The sequence below is a fragment of the Carlito syrichta genome, unplaced genomic scaffold (assembly GCF_000164805.1).
Source record: "Carlito syrichta isolate Samal-C Ts95f unplaced genomic scaffold, Tarsius_syrichta-2.0.1 Scaffold316004, whole genome shotgun sequence".
In the NCBI taxonomy this organism is placed as follows: Eukaryota; Metazoa; Chordata; class Mammalia; order Primates; family Tarsiidae; genus Carlito; species Carlito syrichta.
The window spans coordinates 713,526-732,317 of NW_007260100.1; the positions used below are offsets into that span (position 1 = coordinate 713,526).

The 18,792-nt window shown below is 34.6% G+C and overlaps 1 protein-coding gene across 1 annotated transcript in view; it reads left to right on the forward strand.

Annotated features, from left to right (window-relative positions):
* DIAPH2 (diaphanous related formin 2) overlaps positions 1-18,792 on the forward strand; it is a 650,570-nt gene that overhangs the window by 442,032 nt on the left and 189,746 nt on the right. The window contains exon 20 of the mRNA XM_021706787.1: positions 9,075-9,210. Coding sequence (XP_021562462.1) covers positions 9,075-9,210 — 136 coding nt within the window. The remainder of the gene's footprint in view (positions 1-9,074; positions 9,211-18,792) is intronic.

An 18,792-nucleotide genomic window follows, 5' to 3' on the forward strand; every position in this document is an offset into this window, starting at 1 on the left:
TAATAACTACCACCATTTATTGAATGTTTTTTATGTGCCAGGCACTGTGCTTAATAGCTTTATATGTGGTTTCTCAATAAATCACAAATCAATACTATGAACTACAGGTACAGTTACATGTGACTTAATGAGAGGGATACGGTCTGAGGGATGCATTGTTTTGTGATTTTGTCATTGTGCGAATATCATAGTGTATACTTACACAAACCTAGATAGTATAGCCTACTACACATCAAGGCTATATGGTATAGTCTATTGTTCTTAGGATACACACTGTAGGCTTGTAACTGTACTAAATACTGTGGGCAATTGTAATACTATGGTATTTGCTTAAGCATATCTAAACCTAGAAATTTTACAGTAAAAAATATGGTATTAAAGTTTTTTTTAGAATTGTATACTTGTATAGGGTACTTACCATGAATGGAACTTGCAGGACTAGAAATTGCTCTGGGTGAGCCAGTCAGTGAGTGGTGAGTGAATGTGAAGGCCTAGGATATGACTGTACACTACTGTAGATTTCATAAACACTGTACACTTAGGCTACACTAAATTTATAAAATAATTTTCTTTCTTCGATAATAAGTTAACCCAAGCTTTCCATAATTCTTTTTTTGTTTGTTTGAGAAAGCAGGATTTATTGAGAGAATAGAAAAGCTCCTAGCGCAGGAGGGGACCTGAGGAGGGTTGCCCAACTTTTTTTTCTTTATAAACCTTTTAATTTTTAAAACTTTTTGACCCTTTTTAATAACACTTTACCTAAAATGTAAACACATTGTACATACAGCTGTACCAAGATATTTTCTTTATTTTTATCCTTATCCTATAAGCTTTTTTCTTCTTTAAAAAAATTTTTCAATTTTTTAAATTAAAAACAAAGACATAGACACATTAGCCTAGGCTTACACAGGGTCAGGATCATCAATATCTCTGTTTTCCACCTCCACTTCTTGTCCCATGGAAGGTCTTCAGGGGCAAGAACATGTATGGAGATGTCATCTCTGATAACAGTGTCTTCTTCCAGAATACTTGCCTGAGGCTCTTTTATAGTTAACATTTTTTAATAAGTAGCAGTAGTACACTCTAAAATAATAGTAAATAGTATAGTAAATACACAAACTAGTAACATAGTCATTTATTATCATTACCAAGTATTATACCATACTTAAGTGTATGTGCTATATGCTTATAGGACTGGGAGTACAAGTAGGTTTGTTTATACTGGCATCACCACAAGCATGAGAGTAATACATCGTGCTACAACATTATGATGGCCATGATGTCACTAGGCAACAGGAATTTTTCAGCTCTATTATAATCTTATGGTACCACCGTCATATGTAATGTAGCCTTGATCTAAATGTCATTATGCCTATACTGGGCAAGACTGTTTCACAGATCTGGAGAGGCAGGTTAGTGCAGTTAAGTAAATGGCCCAAGGGAATAAAACACTATTGTCCCTAGAAGAGCTAACATTTAAACAGGATCATCAAGCCCCTTGAGCCCATCCTGTGTTCACTATGGTATGCTGCTTTATTTTGGATTATGGGTCCCAACTTGAAACGAACAAAATAAAGCAGCCACTTTTCCATTGTCTTGACTCTGGACATAAAATTATAGGTGAGGAATTTTCTTAACTTGTAACAAGATGCATTAAAAGTGAAATCTTAGAATCATCATACTTATCCAGGAAAGCTAGAAATTTACAGTATTCATGTCAGGGGTTCTTTAATATAAATTTTAAGTGTTCTATGTTATTTTTAAAAGAAGTGATTAAAAAACAATTTAAAATTCTGAAATGTCTAGTATAAAAGAGGAATGTTTTAAAAAACTCTAAAAGCACTATTTGAACTAAAGCTAAGGAAGAATCAGATGCTGCAAGAGTTCAAGATAAAAATGTAAAGAGAATTTCACCTATTTTCTTGAGTTTTCATTAGAAATAATATCTTGACGACTCTTGTATAGTGTACAAAATTATTTTCAATTGAATATATACCAGGCTTCTTTATACTGTTGCCAAATCATTTGTCTCAGTGTCATTTTTGAATTCTTTCAACATCCCTGAAGAATGAAGAAATACTCCTGTGTGATCACAGTATGCCTCTGGCATCAAAGCTACCAATTTGTTCACCAGGACCTTTCTAATTGGCATTCTTTTATGATTATGTGACTCTACTATCATACAGCTTCTGATACTGTAATGAGTTGAAAGTCTTGCCAACTATATCCACGTGGGTAACCAGAATGATCCAAGACTCGAAAGAGAAAATGAATAAACTTCTAGGTTTTTGTCTTGTCATGAATGCCAAGTGATAAAGATATATGTGGATTTGTAAAATTACCTTAGATGCCAATAATATAGTACAGTTAAAAATCATATTCTGTGTACTTAACAAGTATCAGAATGGTATCAGAATGGTGTATTTCCAGTCATAGATCATGCCCTCATGACTTCCCAAAAAAGAAGGAGGGGATTGTGCAGAATAAGTCATTGAAAACATGCAACCATTTGTCTGTCAGTAACCAAATTCTTACTGTTCAAGCTCACACGTGTTTATAATAACCATAGCTACCATATAATGAGCATTTCTTCCATACCAGGCATTTCTTAAATGTTTTAAATAAAGGTTATTTCACTTAATCAATTTCACAACTCTGTGATTTAAGTATTTTTTCTGCAGATGTAGAAACTAAAGCTCAAAGACATGAACTAACTAGCTTGTTCAAGATCACACAGTTTTTAGGATAAATGATGGAGCTTGGATTTGTCTGACTCTAGGATCGATACTGCTAATTGTTTCACTTCTCTGTCCCTGAATTATACCTTCAGCTTTCAGTGAGGTCACAGCACATATAAAGTGCTTCTGCAGTTAGAACTGGAACAGTAAATCATTGGCGGCAATGCAAGTAAGGAATTGTTCGCTGTGATGGTAGTGGTGGTAGTGGTGGGTTTCGTTTTCAAAGAGCACTACAAGATTGGAAGATGCTTGCTTCATGTAGACCTGACATAAATGAGGCTGGCATCTGAGCTCCTTGGAATTTTCTGAACCAGTTTCGTCCATTTCTTAAAGCTTAATTGGAATAAATGAGCAGTCTTGGCATTTACATGAGGCTTTTTTTTTTTTTTTTTTTGCATATGACATTTTTAGTCCATAGGTCTCATTTGTTAATTATGCACAACAAGGGAAATAAGATTTTTAATTTATTCACATTTTTCAGCAAGGCAATAGAGATTTCAGTGGAAGATTTAAAATTAGATTGGTGAATATTTTGTTGTAAATCCTAGACATATTTTCTGTTATATTTTACTCCTTTTTCACTTTTTCCTGACTCTTGAAAAATAGATATGCCAGTAAAACTAAGACTTTTTTCTGTAAACATATTTCTTATCTTGGTGAGGTTACTACCAAAACACTTTTTCAATTAGCATCCTTTTAACAAAACACTTTCCCGTACAATGACAGAATCCAATCAGTTGGTATTTCCAACCCTGAGAAATGATTGATGCTTACTTGAGAATGATGTTTAAGTACCCATGAGTTAGTGTTTTAAAATGTTTAGTAAGGCTTGACAAGTATAAAGTATGGTGAATCAGTCAATTAACCTGACCTTAATTTGCTCCTATTGCTTTTGTTCTTTTGATTATTTGGTTTTTGTTTAGTAAGAATTAGAATGATAAGAAAACATCCCATCCCTCAAAAGAGTTCTCTCCCTGCTAGCTTTTACATTTTTAGGAAAACCAAAGATTATTTATATTAAACCATTTTCTCTTTTTAATTTTAGAATCGTTGAGTACATGTACCTTCCTCCATCCCTCCCTTCCTCCTTTAGCAGTGCCCAGGATCTGTTCCCATCCTTGTGCCCTTGTGCCCAATGATATGAAATCACCTTTAAGATTTCCCTTTCTCTTTTTAAATTTTTCTTAAGGAAAGAGACTTAAGCAAGAATGTATTTTCCCATCCTTAATTACCTAAAACCAGAGAGCCTGGTAGTAAAAATACCAAGAAGAATATGGCAATCTTTTCAGCATGAGGCCTTTTCATACAAACAGAATTAGTGACATCAGGACCAGAATCTTACTCCAGTCTGTGTTGCTTGAAAAATATATGCCTTTATAGATGTTTCCATTTATCTTATTAATGCCAAGCCACAGAAATTATTTTTAATTCTGTTTTGGCCTCTTTAGGATTACACATGCCATCATAAATTGTGTGATTGTTTTGTAGTTAAATCTGTTCCTAAAACATTTAAGATGCAAACTGATGGCTTTGTCTGTTTCAGCCTTTGCTAGATCTGCTTCTGCATAGTTTTAGTAGTACCTGTTGCAAGCCTTCTTCTCATATAGGAATTTAATCTATTGCTTTATTTTCTTCTACCCCAAGTTGTATCAGTTTGATTTTTTTATAAACTGTTATTTTTAAGTTTCCCTATATTTTCAAGAAATAACAAAGAAATACATGGAGAATGCTACAGGTATAACATGATTCAAGTCAATGAACAATATAATGCCTATCGATAATCTATATTAACATTTCTGTTCTCAAAATATGGTTTAGATTGGGCATTTTATGGGTAATTATTTCTACCGTCTTTATTATATTATCTTAGTCTGTCAAAGAATGCTTATTAAAAAATCAGCACAGTCTTGGGACTAGGACTGCCAGATTTATCAAATGAAAATGTAGGATTCCGGCCAGGTGCGGTGACTCCTGCCTATAATCTCAGCTCTTTGAGAGGCCAAGGCAGGAGGATTGCTTGAGCCTAGGAGTTTGAGACCAGTCTAAGCAATATAGCAAGACCTCAAAAAATTAAAAAATTAGTTGCGCATGGTGGCCATGCATCTGGTCCCAGCTACTCAGGAGGCTGAGGCAGAGGGATTGCCTCGAGCTCAGGATTCCAAGGCTGCAGTGAGACATGATTTGTACTACTGCACTCCAGTCTGGGCTATAGAGTGAGACTCCAGCTCAAAAATTTTAAAAAGTAGGATTCCCAGTTAAAGTTGAATTTCAGATAAATAGCAAATAAATTTTTAGCAGCAATGTATCCCGAGCATTACTTGAATTTTTTTCTGTTTATGTCCCAAATATTGTATGGGACATACTTATACTAACGAAATTATTCATGGTTTATCTGAAATTCCAGTTTAACAGAGCATCCTGTATTTTATCTGGCAACTCTACTTGAGAGGCATCTTAGTGGTATAAATGAACATAGATGCTAATGCCAAACAACCTTAGGTGCTTCTGGTACTTAAATAATTTTGTAGCCTTGGGCGTGTCACTTAATAACTAACCTCAGTTTCATCATTTATTCAATTGTTAGGTTTCATGATTAGAAATTATGTTTTAAAAACACCTGGCACATAATGGATTTCCATTAAAGAGTGACTGTTATTATCAGAACAACAAAGGAATACAAATGCAAGTTTCCAGCTGTTTGTCCCCCCATCTAATCAACTTATAGTGAAGATCTTTCATGACAGCTCTCAGCAGCTAAAGATCCCCTTAGATTGATAATACAAGAGTCCACCGAGATCTTGGTGACTGTTTACCAGATCAGAGATTTGACCAGTAATAAAATATACACAAGCATTGGCCTCCCTTTTCTCCTCTGCTACTTGCCTCTTCTCATGTTACTTACCAAAGATCACAGCACTTATTAGTATCAGTGCCTGAATATGTGATGCCTTTTCACTTTCTCTTTTTTTGCCCTCCTGTATTAAAATTTTACTTCAATCCTGCCTTTCTCAGGCATCTATTTTAAATGGTATTAATTTTATTGGGATACAATTTACATATCATAAAATTCACCATTTTAACATATACAGTTCAATTGTTTTTAATATATTCACAAGATTGTAAAACGATTAATACTGTCTAATTGCAGAACATTTTCATCACCCCCAGAGGAAACCCCATGTTCTTTAGCAGTTTTTTTTCTCATTTCCTTCTTCCCTCCCCCCCCCCCACAACGACTAATCTACACCCTGTCTCTATGGATTTGCTTATTCAGGACATTATGAATAAACGGAATCATATAATATGTGGCTTTCTGAGTCTGGCTTCTTTCATTTAGCATAATGGTTTTGAAGTTCATACATGTTTCAACATGTATCAGTACTTTATTCTTTTTATGGTTGAAAAATATTCAATTTTATGAATATATATCACATTTTGTTTTGTTTATCCATTCATCTGATAGACATTAGGGTTGTTTCTACTTTTTTGCTGTTAGAAATAGTGCTGCTAATAAAATAATGCTACTAGTAAAATTTTTGAGTCATCTCTATGGTAACTCTATGTTTAGCATTTTAAGGGATTGCCAGGCTGTTTTTCAAAATGACCATCATTTTACATTCACACCAGCAATGTACAAGATTTCCAGTTGCTCCACATCCTCATTTGTCAATATCTTTTATTTTTAAATTCTAGCCATCCTAGTGGATATGAAGTGGTACTTCATTGTAGTTTTGATTTGTATTTCCCTAGTGATTAATGATGTTGAGCACCTTTTTTATGTGCTTATTGATCATATATTTATCTTTTTTGGAGAAATATATATTTCAATTCTTTGCCCATTTTGATTGGGTTGTCTTTCTATTGTTAAGTAGTATGTTTTTTATATATTCTTATCAGAAATATGTTTTGCAAATATTTTCTGCTATTCTGTGGGTTGCCTCCTCACTTTCTTGACAGTGTCTTTTTATGAACAAACGTTTTTAATTTTGGTGAAGTCTTTTTAAGTCTATTTTTGTAGTTGTTGCTTGTGCTTTTAGTATCACATCCACATGTCTTTTCTTCCTTGAAGAATAAAACAAACACTAAACCAGGAGTGAAAAGACATGGGTTCTCTTCCAAACCTTGTAATTACATAAGTGTGTGACCCTAGGCAAGTATTTAAACTCATTTAGAACTCAGTTTTCACATCTGTGAAAGGAAGTTTTGTTCAGCAGAATAGGCACTGTGTAATTTTTTTGTGAATAAATTATCTTAATGAAACCCCCTAAGTTAGTAGTTCTCAACCTGGGACACTTTTGCTCTCCAGGTGACAGTTGGCAATCTCTGGAGACATTTTTGGTTGTGACAACTGGGCAGGGATGCTACAGGCATCTAGTGGGTAGAGGCTAGTAATACTTCTTTTGTATTCTAATAATATATAGGACACCCCCCCAAAAAATAATTATCTAGTCTAAAATGGTAGTAGTGCTGAGGTTAAGAAACCCTGCTCTAAAATTATGATTCTAATATACCAGTTTATATGAAGTGGTAGACTTTAAGTTAGGTTTGTGCTCTTAGCCTATTGCTGGGGTTATTAGTTTAACAAGGACAGTAGAAGGGGGAGGTACCAGTGAAGGTAAAATCATTTAGATTTCTTAGGAGAAAATCAATTCTTGCAAGTCAGAAAGTTTTTGGAAGTGTTTTCAGGACTATTTTAAACTGTTGTGTCTTTTAACATGAAGAAAAAAATATTTCAGTATAAACTCCTCCAGGCAAAGCCTTGTAGATGTATTCTTGTTATTGAGTCTTTTTCTTTAGGGTTTCTGGAACAAAATAGTTTTGTGAAATAGTTTGTACATGCTATGAAGTCTACCTAATCAATCATAATAGGAAAAATACAGAGCAACTTGATGGAAGGAACTTGCAGTTAATATGTCTTTATATCAGTGACTTATCTGAACTCAGAGGAGGTTGATATATTTATTCCAGCTGATCACATTAAACCAACTTTCTCTAATACCATCTATTGGAATGTACTCATTCACTTGAGTTCCACAAATAATCTATCCAAAATAAAAACAGACAATATCTTGAAATATGTTTCAGCATTTCCACCTCTCTTGACATGTAGAAACCTATTAACCTTGCAGGTATCTCTTTTCTGTGATAATATTATTGCTATTGATATATTTTCAATAGCAATATTGCTATTGATATATTTCAATAGCAATAATATTATTGCTATTGACATATTTTCTGTGATAATAATATTGCTGATTGTTTCATGCCTTGCATCTTTCGATGTAATCATTACCACACCACCACTATCACCATCATAGACTAACACTTCTTGATTATAACACATCAGGCTCTGTTCTAAGCATTGACTATGTATGTCTCATTTTTTTCCCACAAAAATTCTATGAGTTGGGTTCCTTTCAATACCAGTTTTGCAGATAATAAAAAAGTACAATAAAGTAAAATTCTTGCTGAACCATATTTCCATATTAAGCCTTTTATTATATATCAAAACTATTTCATATTTCAACAGTAGAGAAATTATGTTTATTGTTAAATCTGTAACATTGATGTCCCTAATTTGCTGGTACCTCAGATAATGGCAATTGAAGACTAATTAAAGACATTTTTTTTTTTAGTTGGAATCTGACTCTGTCATCCAGGCTGGAATGCAATGACACGATCACAGCTACCACAGCCTCAACCTGCTGGGCTCAGGCGATCCTTCAGCCTCAGCTTTCCAAGTAGCTGTAGCTGGGACTACAGGCGTGTGCCACCACACCCAGCTAATTTTTTTGATTTATTGTAGAGGCAAGGTCTCGCCAAGTGGCCCTGACTGGTCTTGAACCCCTGGGCTCAGGCAGTCCTCTTGCCTTCACCTCCCAAAGTGCTGGGATTACAAGCATAAGCTACCACACCCGGCGACTACGTTATTTCTAAATTTTTTTTTTTCAAGAAGAAAGATCTTACAGTTAGTTATTTGTCTCTCTCAAAACTATGTGCATGCATCTTAAGGCTACTATAAATGCCTTTCTGTCTCTGCTTATTTATTTCTCATGTTCTCAGGTTGAATTTCCTCAACTACATATTTATATAATATTTAAATCCTGCCAGGTATAGTGGCTCACACCTGTAATTCCAGTTTTGAGAGGCTGAGGTGAAAGAATTGCTTGGAGGTTCACTTGAGGCCAGAAATTTGAGACCAACCTGGGCAATATAGTGAGACCCCATCTCTACAAAAAATAAAAGTAATAATAGTAAAAATATAATAAGGCCATGCAACTTTTCCATCATATAAGAAATAGAAACTTAAAAAAAAATCTTTGTTTATATGTACAGGAAGCAGTGAAAGAAAACAATAAGAGAAGAGAAATGGAAGAAAAGACTAGGAGGGCGAAGCTTGCAAAAGAGAAAGCTGAACAAGAAAAGTTGGAACGCCAGAAGAAAAAGAAACAACTCATTGATATAAACAAAGGTATGAAAATATTTCCAATTTTTAAAAAGATGCATCAGGTACAAAAATAATTACACTTTTTTAATTATAAAGTAAATAATTGTGTTTTGGTAGAAAATTCACAATATTATTAATTACTTGTGTCAAATTTTTCTCATGCTGCTACCTTTATTTCTTATCACCCTACCCTGAGCACTCAGGATTTTTGGTAACCAATGCAAGGTGATATGTTGTTGAAGTAGTCTTTTTTTTCCTCATTTATTTTACCATAGTATATTGTATTCTGGATGAGGCAGTAGGGAGGTAAGAGTGTGAGATGTAAAGTGAAAAACTGTTGACAGTGCAGCAACAGTTAGCAGTCTTCCTTGGGGGCTTGAACATTTCAAGTCATAATTGACATTGACAGCACTACTACAAATTGAATAAAATAGGGAGAAGCATCTTGCTTAGCTGTGAGCCTAAGTACGAAATGTTGGTATGTCCATGTAGTATAAAGTTGTTTTCTTAGTTAGCAAGAATGATTGTGTATTATAGGTGAGTTGTTTGGTTTGGTTTTTAAAGAAGAGAGAGCAAAAGAAGAAAGCGATTGGTATCACGTACCTGCACACTGAAAATTAAAGAATGAAAAGCATACATAGACTTTGTGACCTGAGAGAGAATTTAAGAACAAAACAAACAAAATCTGAACAAGATACAAGATAGTATGATTACTGTGGACCATCGATTTCATCTATTGTTACTGAAGATAACAGTAGTAAAAATTGCAAGCACTTTATAATATTGACCATATGTCAAGCATTGTGCTAAGACTTTTACATGTTTTATTTAAGCCAATCCTCACAACATCTCTATGAGGTAGCTCTATTATTATCTAATTTTACAGATAGTAAACTGAGGCTCATAGAAATTAAGGATGAATTAGCACCAAGATTAGAATCCAAGTAGTCTGGCTGTAGAATTGTTGCACTCACCCATGCCTCTATCAAAAAAAAAATTAACAACAACTATTAACATATGAGGGGACTCCGAGAAAAAAACAGAATTATGTTTTTTGGAAGGTGGGCCCCTTGTAGTACAGGCTTCCCCGGCTAAGTAAGTGTTCTAGGAACACATCAGCACCAGTGTACCAGCAAATGTGGTTGTGAGAGGCTGTGTTCAGCTTCAGTGAATTTTTGAGGGGCAGAGAATTCTTTCAACGTGTTTGCCCATTTCATGATGAGTGATTTCAAGCACACCTGCCCATACCTCACTGAGTGTTCAGCAGTTTTTGACCAAAAACAGCATGGCCCCCATGCCCCATCCTCCCTATTCACCTGATTTGCCCCAAGCAGCAATTTTTTCCCCTCATGAAAAAAGTTCTCAAAGGGAACATTTTGCTGATATGGAAGAAGTGGAACAAAAAATGGCAGAAGCACTGAAAGGTATCAAAAATTGACGAGTTAAAAAGTTGTTTTGAGCAGTGGAAAAAGTGTCTCAATAGGTGTATTGCATCAAATGGAAAGTACTTTGAAGGTGACTGAAGTTGAAATGTATAAGATAAATACACATTTTTTTATAAATAAACTCTGAGTTTTAGGGGAGTCTCCCTCATATAACAAGAACCAAGAGCTATTCTAAGAATTTTATATTTATGAGCCCATTTAATTCTCATAAAACCCTATTAGGAAAGTGCTACTATCTCATTGAGGCACAAAGAAATTAAAGGCACAAAGAAGTTAAGCAAATTGCCCAAAGCCACATAGAACCAAGATTTCAACTCAGGCAATAATGAGAGTTAATTATTATTATGTGTTTTTATTATAAATATTAATTATAATAATCATCAAGTATTCTGCAGTAATGTCTCTTAATAGCTAATTTTCTAAAATGATATCTATGCCTTTAAGTTTCTTCTTTATACTTTTAAAATTTTTAAGAATTGACTATAGTTTATCTCTTCTACCCAGAAACAAATACAACATAATTTTAAGAGATGAATAAAAGTTATATAAACAGCTGAATTAAATAGAGTAGTATCAATATAACTTAGCAAACATACCTCATAATTAGGATCAAGAAAACTGGTATTGACTGAAGGTCACTCAGTCAGGAAGGAGGTAAGTACTAAAACACAGCATGGCAATAAGTATTTATAGGAAATTACCATTTAAAAGGTAATGTAGTCAATAGAAAAATGCTGAAAGTTAGCTCCCTTATGTGGGTGAAAGAGAAAAGTCTGGAAGAGAGAAGGGACAGATTGTGAGCTTCCTTTTGTGATCATTTTGACAAAAGCAGAAAGAATTCATTGGAAGGAGAAGGGCCCAAGACAACAGAGGCTATGAGAAGAGATGATGGTGGCCTGAACTGATGCAGTGAGAGTAAGGTTAGAGAAGTGAGCAGTAAGAGGTGTATTGGTCAGAGTTCTCTTGAGAAAAAGAACCAATAGAATATATACATATATGTGGGGAAGGAGAGAAAGAGAGAGAGATAGGTCTTTTAAGGAATTGGCTCAAGTAGTTATAGAGGCTGGCAAGTTTGCAAGGTAGAACAGCAAGCTGGAGATTCAGGGGAAATCCAGTGTTGCAGTTCTTGTCTGAAAACCGTCTGCTGCAGAATCCCCCCTTGCTTGGGAAATTCACTCTTTTTGTTCTATTTAGGCCTTCAGCTGTTTGGAAAAGGCCTACCCATACTATGGAGTTCAAACTGCTTTATTTGAAGTCCACTGATTTGAATGTTAATCTCATCCAAAAGCACCCTCACAGAAACATCCAGAATAATATTTGACCAAATATCTGGGCAACGTGGCCCAGTCAAGTTGACATAAAATTAACCATCACAAAACAGTGTTAAAAGGTGAAACTGACAGACCCTGATGATTGATTGGGTGTGTGAATCAAGGAAGGGAGCCATTAAGGAAGGTGGTACCCTTCACAGAAAAAGAAATTTCAGAAATAGAGCAGATTTGGTCAGGAGGGTTACAATGATTAGTGTAATTTTGAACATGTTTAGTTTTCAGATGCCTTATAAAGACAGAAACCATTGTATAAGTGAAACTCAGAAAAGAGATCTGAACTAGACATATAGACTTGGGGATCATGGGTTTTTATTTAAAGACTAAAGTTAGGGTGTAGTAATTTGCTAGGGCTACCATAGCAGAATGCCACAAACTGGGTGGCTTAGAACAGATATATATGGTCTCACAGTTTTGGCGGCTAGAAGATTAAGGTTTCAGCAGGGCTATGTTCCTTTTGGAGACTCTAGGGCAGGATCTATGCCAGGCTTCTCTCCTAGCTTCTGGTAGTTTCTTGGCTTATGGCAGCATAACTTTAATCTGCACATGGCATTCTCCCTGTGTGCATGTGCATATGGTATTTTTAAAATACGGATACCCATCATATTGGACAAGGGGCCCATCCCACTCCTGTATGACCTCCTCTTAATTATTATTATTTTTTCTAAGATAAATATTGTAGAATAACTTTCTCTTAATTAATTACACAACTAAATCTATGGCATACAAGTTTGAATGAGATCAACAGGGTAAAGTATAAATCAGAGGTTCTGAGGCTGATGACCTCAGAACCCATTTACACTAAAAAATTATTGAGAACCCCAAATACTTTTTGTCTATGTAGATTGTTTATATTAGCATTTATCATATTAGAATTAAAACTGAGACAATTTTAAAATTGTTAATTGATTTAACTAAAATAACAGTAGTAAGACTATTACATGTTAAAGTAAATAACATTTTAATGAAAAGTAGCTATATTGACCAGGCTCGGTGGCTCAGCCTGTAATCCCAGCACTTTGGGAGACCAAGGCGAGTGGATTACCCGAGCCCACAGGTTCAAGACCAGCCTGGGCAACTTGGCGAGACCTTGTTTCTACAATAAATAAAAAATTAGCAGGGCGTGGTAGCGTGCACCTATAGTTCCAGCTACTTGGAAGGCTGAGGCGGAAGTATCGCAAGAGCCCAGCAGGTTGAGGCTGCAGTAGCCAGGAATGTGCCACTGCACTCCAGTCTGGGCAACAGAGGGAGACTCCAACTCAAAAAAAAAAAAAAGTAGCTATATTTTCTCAACAAAAAAATTAGTGAGAAGAGAAAATGTCAGTGTTGTAAATTTCTCAAAGTCTGACTTAATAAAAGATAGACTGATTTTCATACCTGCTTTTGCATTAAATCTAATATAATATCATTTGTTATGTAACTTATAGAAAACTACACTATACACTCATGAAAGAATGAGAAAGAAAAAAGACAAAGAAGTGTTCATATTATTATGAAAATAGTTCTGACCTCGTAGATCCCCTGAAATGGTCTTGGGAGCCCCCTACGAGTACTCAGCCCACACTTTGAGATTTATCTGGGGTGAGCAGTGTAAAGGGCAGTCAGTTAAAGATGGAGCCTATCCATTTTTGTGCCAAGAACATAATCTTTCTCCCACACACCTCTTCTAAGTATTTATCAATCTTTCACTATTTTCCTAAAAATATACCTATAACAGAAAAAAAGAAAGGGATTCTTTTGACTATACCTATAGTCTGTATTTTCATTTGCCAAGATTTGGTTAATTACCTCTTCAAATGTCATTGAAGCCATAGGATCAATATCCAAATAACTTATTTTGCATAAGCTCAGCTGAGTAATTTGAACATGAAAGACTCATTCTTAAATAGGATTTATCTTTTATGTGTTAGTCCTGTAGCTCTATTTATAGATCAGTCACATAGTAAACTGTGCCTTTAACTTCTTGATTTGTGGCCCATTCTTTATAAAGATATTTTTACTATTATTTAATGTAATACTACTTTATACTTGGCGTATATGTATCTTAGTACTTATGAATATGTTTCAAAAAGAGATCCTTCCACTGGAAGTGTGTTGTCTCATTTAAGAAGTTATAAAGATGCAGAAAAGAAAGAATAAGAATAGAATTGGGTGTCTAGATGGAGCTTAGCGTCTGAGTTTCTTAGCCAGTGTCTTATGAAAGATGCTGTTGTTGACTAGTTGGAAGGCAATTGTAGGTATTCTGAGAGCTGGGGGAAGCATGATAGAGACATCAAAGTGACTCCATGGGGTATGAAAACCTATAGAAGATATGAGTGAAAGTGATTTATGGAACTTTAAATGTATCCAATTAGAATACTGTAATCTTCTACTGAAAGAGAGATGATATAGAACATTTCATTGCCATTGTGATATATATTGTATAAAGTGTATAGGCTTTTGATACATGTGTGACTAGAGATACATATCATTGGAACCAGAGGATCTTGCCTGTAATGAAAGTGTTAAAGAGTCTCTTGGGTAAGGTAAGGCACATTGGAAATTACAAACAACTTTAAAAAGACAGGAACTCTTTCTGTAAAGTTTCTGTTTCATATCAACTTGGCAAAATGGCAAATACCCCCACACACGTCTTTAAAAAAAAAAAATCTCTACTAGGTAGCAAGAGTGAGGTATATTTATCTGGTGTGCAAAATTATATACATTCATCAAGGAGAAATATTTTAGAATTTAATTATTCTGAGGAATAATAGGATAAAGCAAACAGAAGATTATTTTTGTAATCTAGATGTGATCAAGTGAGCTCAGAATTAAGTAAAGATATCATGAAAACCAAGTAGCCAGAGAATTATATCTTTCAGTTTAAATCCTTAAAAAAATACCATATACCAAGACTCCATTTTGAAAGAATTGGAGATCAGAAGGCAAAGACCATGATAAGATACTGGCATTTTAATTGTAAAGGAGAAAATAGACATGATTCAATGTTAAAGAGACAGTGAATTTGTAAACATTAAGTCGCATAACTAAAAAGTTATTGAAATCTGTGTGTTTAAAAATGGAGATAGTCTTAGCTCTGCTACCTAGCCTTACAGCCTAGTTCTGTTTCTTTATCTCTCCATCTTTCAGTTACTTCATCTGTAGGATAGGATAATGACATTTACCTCCTATAGTTTTAGTGATGATTAAATGAGATAATTAAGTACATTACATAACACAGAGCCTAGAATACACTTAGTGCTGATGATGATGAAAGTTATTTTGTGCTCGTTGAAGAATCTGGAAAACGCCCAAGAAATAGTCTTCACCCTTAAGAAGTTTTCATTTTTGTCAGGGAGATGAAATAAAGCTGAACCAGCAATCAGTAAACCATGTACTGATATGTAATAGAGATTATTTGCTGTATAGAACTATCTAAAGGGGGGAATTAGTGAGATCTGGTAAAATGACATAAAGTTTCATGGAGAAGGCTAAAGACAGTCTCTGGACATATCAGTTGAGCTGGACCCTGAAGTATAGGTCCATTTGACTGAACAGAGGCTAAATAAACTATTTAAGTAAAATGTGCTAACATCAGTAGTATTGCACATCAGCACATAAGCCAGCAGGCCTTATATAGGATATGTTTAATAACCCAAAGGAAAATACATCAAAATTATTAAGAGGATGGATCCTAAGTTCAAGTCCCAGCTTCATAGTTTACTAGTCATGTAATCTCTGACAAGGCATTTCATCTTTCCGTGTCTCTTGTTTCCTCATCTATAAAACCAGAGACTGGTGTTATTTATACTCTGTCTACTTATCAATTATATATTGATGTCTTTTGATCTATGGTCAGTCTCTGATAGATAGTTACATATTCAGGCAATATTTTCTGTTGTCATTTTAGAGGAGGGTTTGATTTGGAAAACTATTGGACAGGTAGGATGGAGCCAGACTGCGAAGAGCTTTCAAAGTCAGACAGGAGTTGTAGCATGATGAGGTAGGAGAGCTAAGGTTATTATATGGGGATTCGTTCAAGGATTACCGAGGAGTAAGCCAGAAACACAAGAAAGGAGAGGTGACTACAAGGAGGCCGCAACTGGAAGAGAACAGTGTAAGGTGATGAAAAAGGAGTTAGCTCATACCTGATTCTCTCTTCAAAGGAGTTTCAACCTGTGGCAGTTTAAGAAGGTTGGTAACAGGAAGGAAAAATTTCATGTAAGAGATTTTTTAAAAGGCAGTTGGAAGTTGCTAGCAACAGATTGACTGATGGGTAAGAGACTTCTTTTTTAAAGAACAGCACAGTTTTACCAATAGATAATTATATATTGATGTCTTTTGGCATATTAGGTTATTTCATTCATCCAACCAACATTTATTGCACCATTTCCCAAATAATTATAATTAGAGCATGCACAGTAATACGCCATTTATTTAAATGCAAAATTGAGAAAGCTAATTTAAATGCAGCAAAAAATATGCTAAATCAATAAATGTACTCTAAAATGTGTGCAACAGTATGCAGACTATGTAAAGTACTTGGTATAATCTGTGTTCTCCAACCTTTGGTGATATTGATATAGATGACAATTGACTTAGGGACCACTAAAAATGATTAATTAATTATGTAGGTAGGTAAAGAAAGCTTACCAAATAGTTGTAAATAAATCTCTTTTCGCGTTTATGGAAGTCAGCACATTAACTGCAAGGACTTGGAAGAAGCAATAGGAAAAAAACATTAAAAATGAGTGTTTTGAAATTGCAAACTATTAGTGTGATTCTTATGCAAATATTATTTAATCAAGAACTGTGTTGCTCCTCCTCATATAAAATTACATGGAAATTAGAATTGCCTATTTACTTCTAGTATGATGATAAAGAATGAGGTACCTTAGTCAGATTTGATGATAAATCAGTCTCTATAGTGGTTTAGCAAATTTTGCTGAAAAACCTAAACATTTAAACTATCAGAAGTGGTTGATAGCAATTTTGTTTTTTCTCTGTTTTCCAAGTTTTAAAATAATTACATCTTACAAGTGAAAAAATTCATTTTATGTTTTGTCATTTCAATCTGAATAGGTCATTCTATGTTTCTTAATGTCATGCCCCAGACATTAAATTATAGTAACCAAATTATAGATTAGAAAACCCACAAATAATGGAGTTGATCCAAGTAGTATTAAAGTACCCCCATAATATAAATTACTGAGACAGTATAAGTACCATCATTCCAGCATATTCCTAAAGTGCTAATGAACAGCTCACAGATGCTAGTGCAGAGTTAAACAAGTTCATATGTTTGGTGGAACTAGAAGAGAATTGCTGACCTAGTAAAGCCTTATCTATGAAGAGAAAAAGAATATCTGGCTGATGTTATACTTAAAATACCTTGCTTCCCACCTTAGCACACATTTCAAGACATCTGTGTTTATTCAAAGTCAGAACTTCTTCTCTTTGTTCTCTAGACTTATTTTTTCAGTGGACATTAGGGGTTTATTTTCCCAAATAAAATTATTCAGTACAGTAAAGATCTACCCAGGTCTTTGGAGCTTTTAGCATGATATAGTGTTTAGAATAAATCTGAGACTTTGTTATTTTAATGAAACATCTTCAGGTGTATGTTAAGGCAACATCATGCCACACTGCTGCCATTCGTTCAATAAACATTTGCTGAATGTGTAAGTTTAAGCACTTGGTTAAGGCATTGAGATGCAAAGAGGAGGAGCTCCCATTGTATTAATAGCAATCACCAAATGATAAATCACACTCTGCTGGTTGAATCTGCTGACCTCCAATGACATGTTATCTGACAGATCTTTCCATCATTGGTTTAGCCTGTGGTTGAAATGAGCTCAACCCCCTTTCCTTTGGAGCCAAACAAATCTGAATTCAAATCCTGCCCCTGCCCGCTACACAATGTATCCTTGGGCAATTCCCATAACCTCTCTGATCTTCAGTTTCTTCACCTATAAGACGGGGAAAAGAACAGCATCTACCTCATAGAATTTTCATAAGAACTAAATGAGAGGATACAAGCAAATCTCTTAGCACTTGCCTGGTACATGGTTAGTGCTTAATATTACTGTTAAATGTTGTTATCCTTTTAATAATAATAGTTATTTCAGTGAACATATCAAAGAAAACTATTGATGGCAATAATCATCACAATAAAATCTTGGTTGCCTAGCCTAGGGGAAGAAGTGTTTTGATTAATCTGATTTTATAATTATATAGAAAGCCATTTGTGCATTAGTCTTTATCATCTGTAACCTTTCTGAACTCAATTAGTGGACATCCCTCCTCTCATCCTCTCAACCATCTCTAACCCCTCTTCCCAAGATTTTTGACTTTACATTTTACACAAGTAAAAGTGTACAGCATATGAGGCTTAAGTATAATTTTGGACATATAGCCAGCACACAATATATATTTACTGGTAGATCATTATAATTTTGTTACTGTCTCTGGGTCATTATTTAAAGCATCAGTAATCAGTGTACACTGGTATCAGAACATGCATTGCTTAATCTCTACTCTTTCCAGAATACCCTCTAGATTAACTGAAGTTTCTAGTTATTTTTTCCTGTAGCCTATTTGAGTCACTTATCACTAGTAATTTTTTTTCCTGACCTCATGCTAAAATAATTACATTTCTGGCATCAGTTCATTGGAAATAAGTACTAAGCTCTCATTCTATCTGCCTTAGCAGTAAAGCAAATTTCTACATCTACTAAAAATATTCTTTTAAATGAGAGACAAAAATAAATATGTGAAACAAGATAGGTAATATACTTTAGATCTCATTAAGAGTTCTTGCATTCTAAATGTAGAAACTCAGATTTGCAAAACTG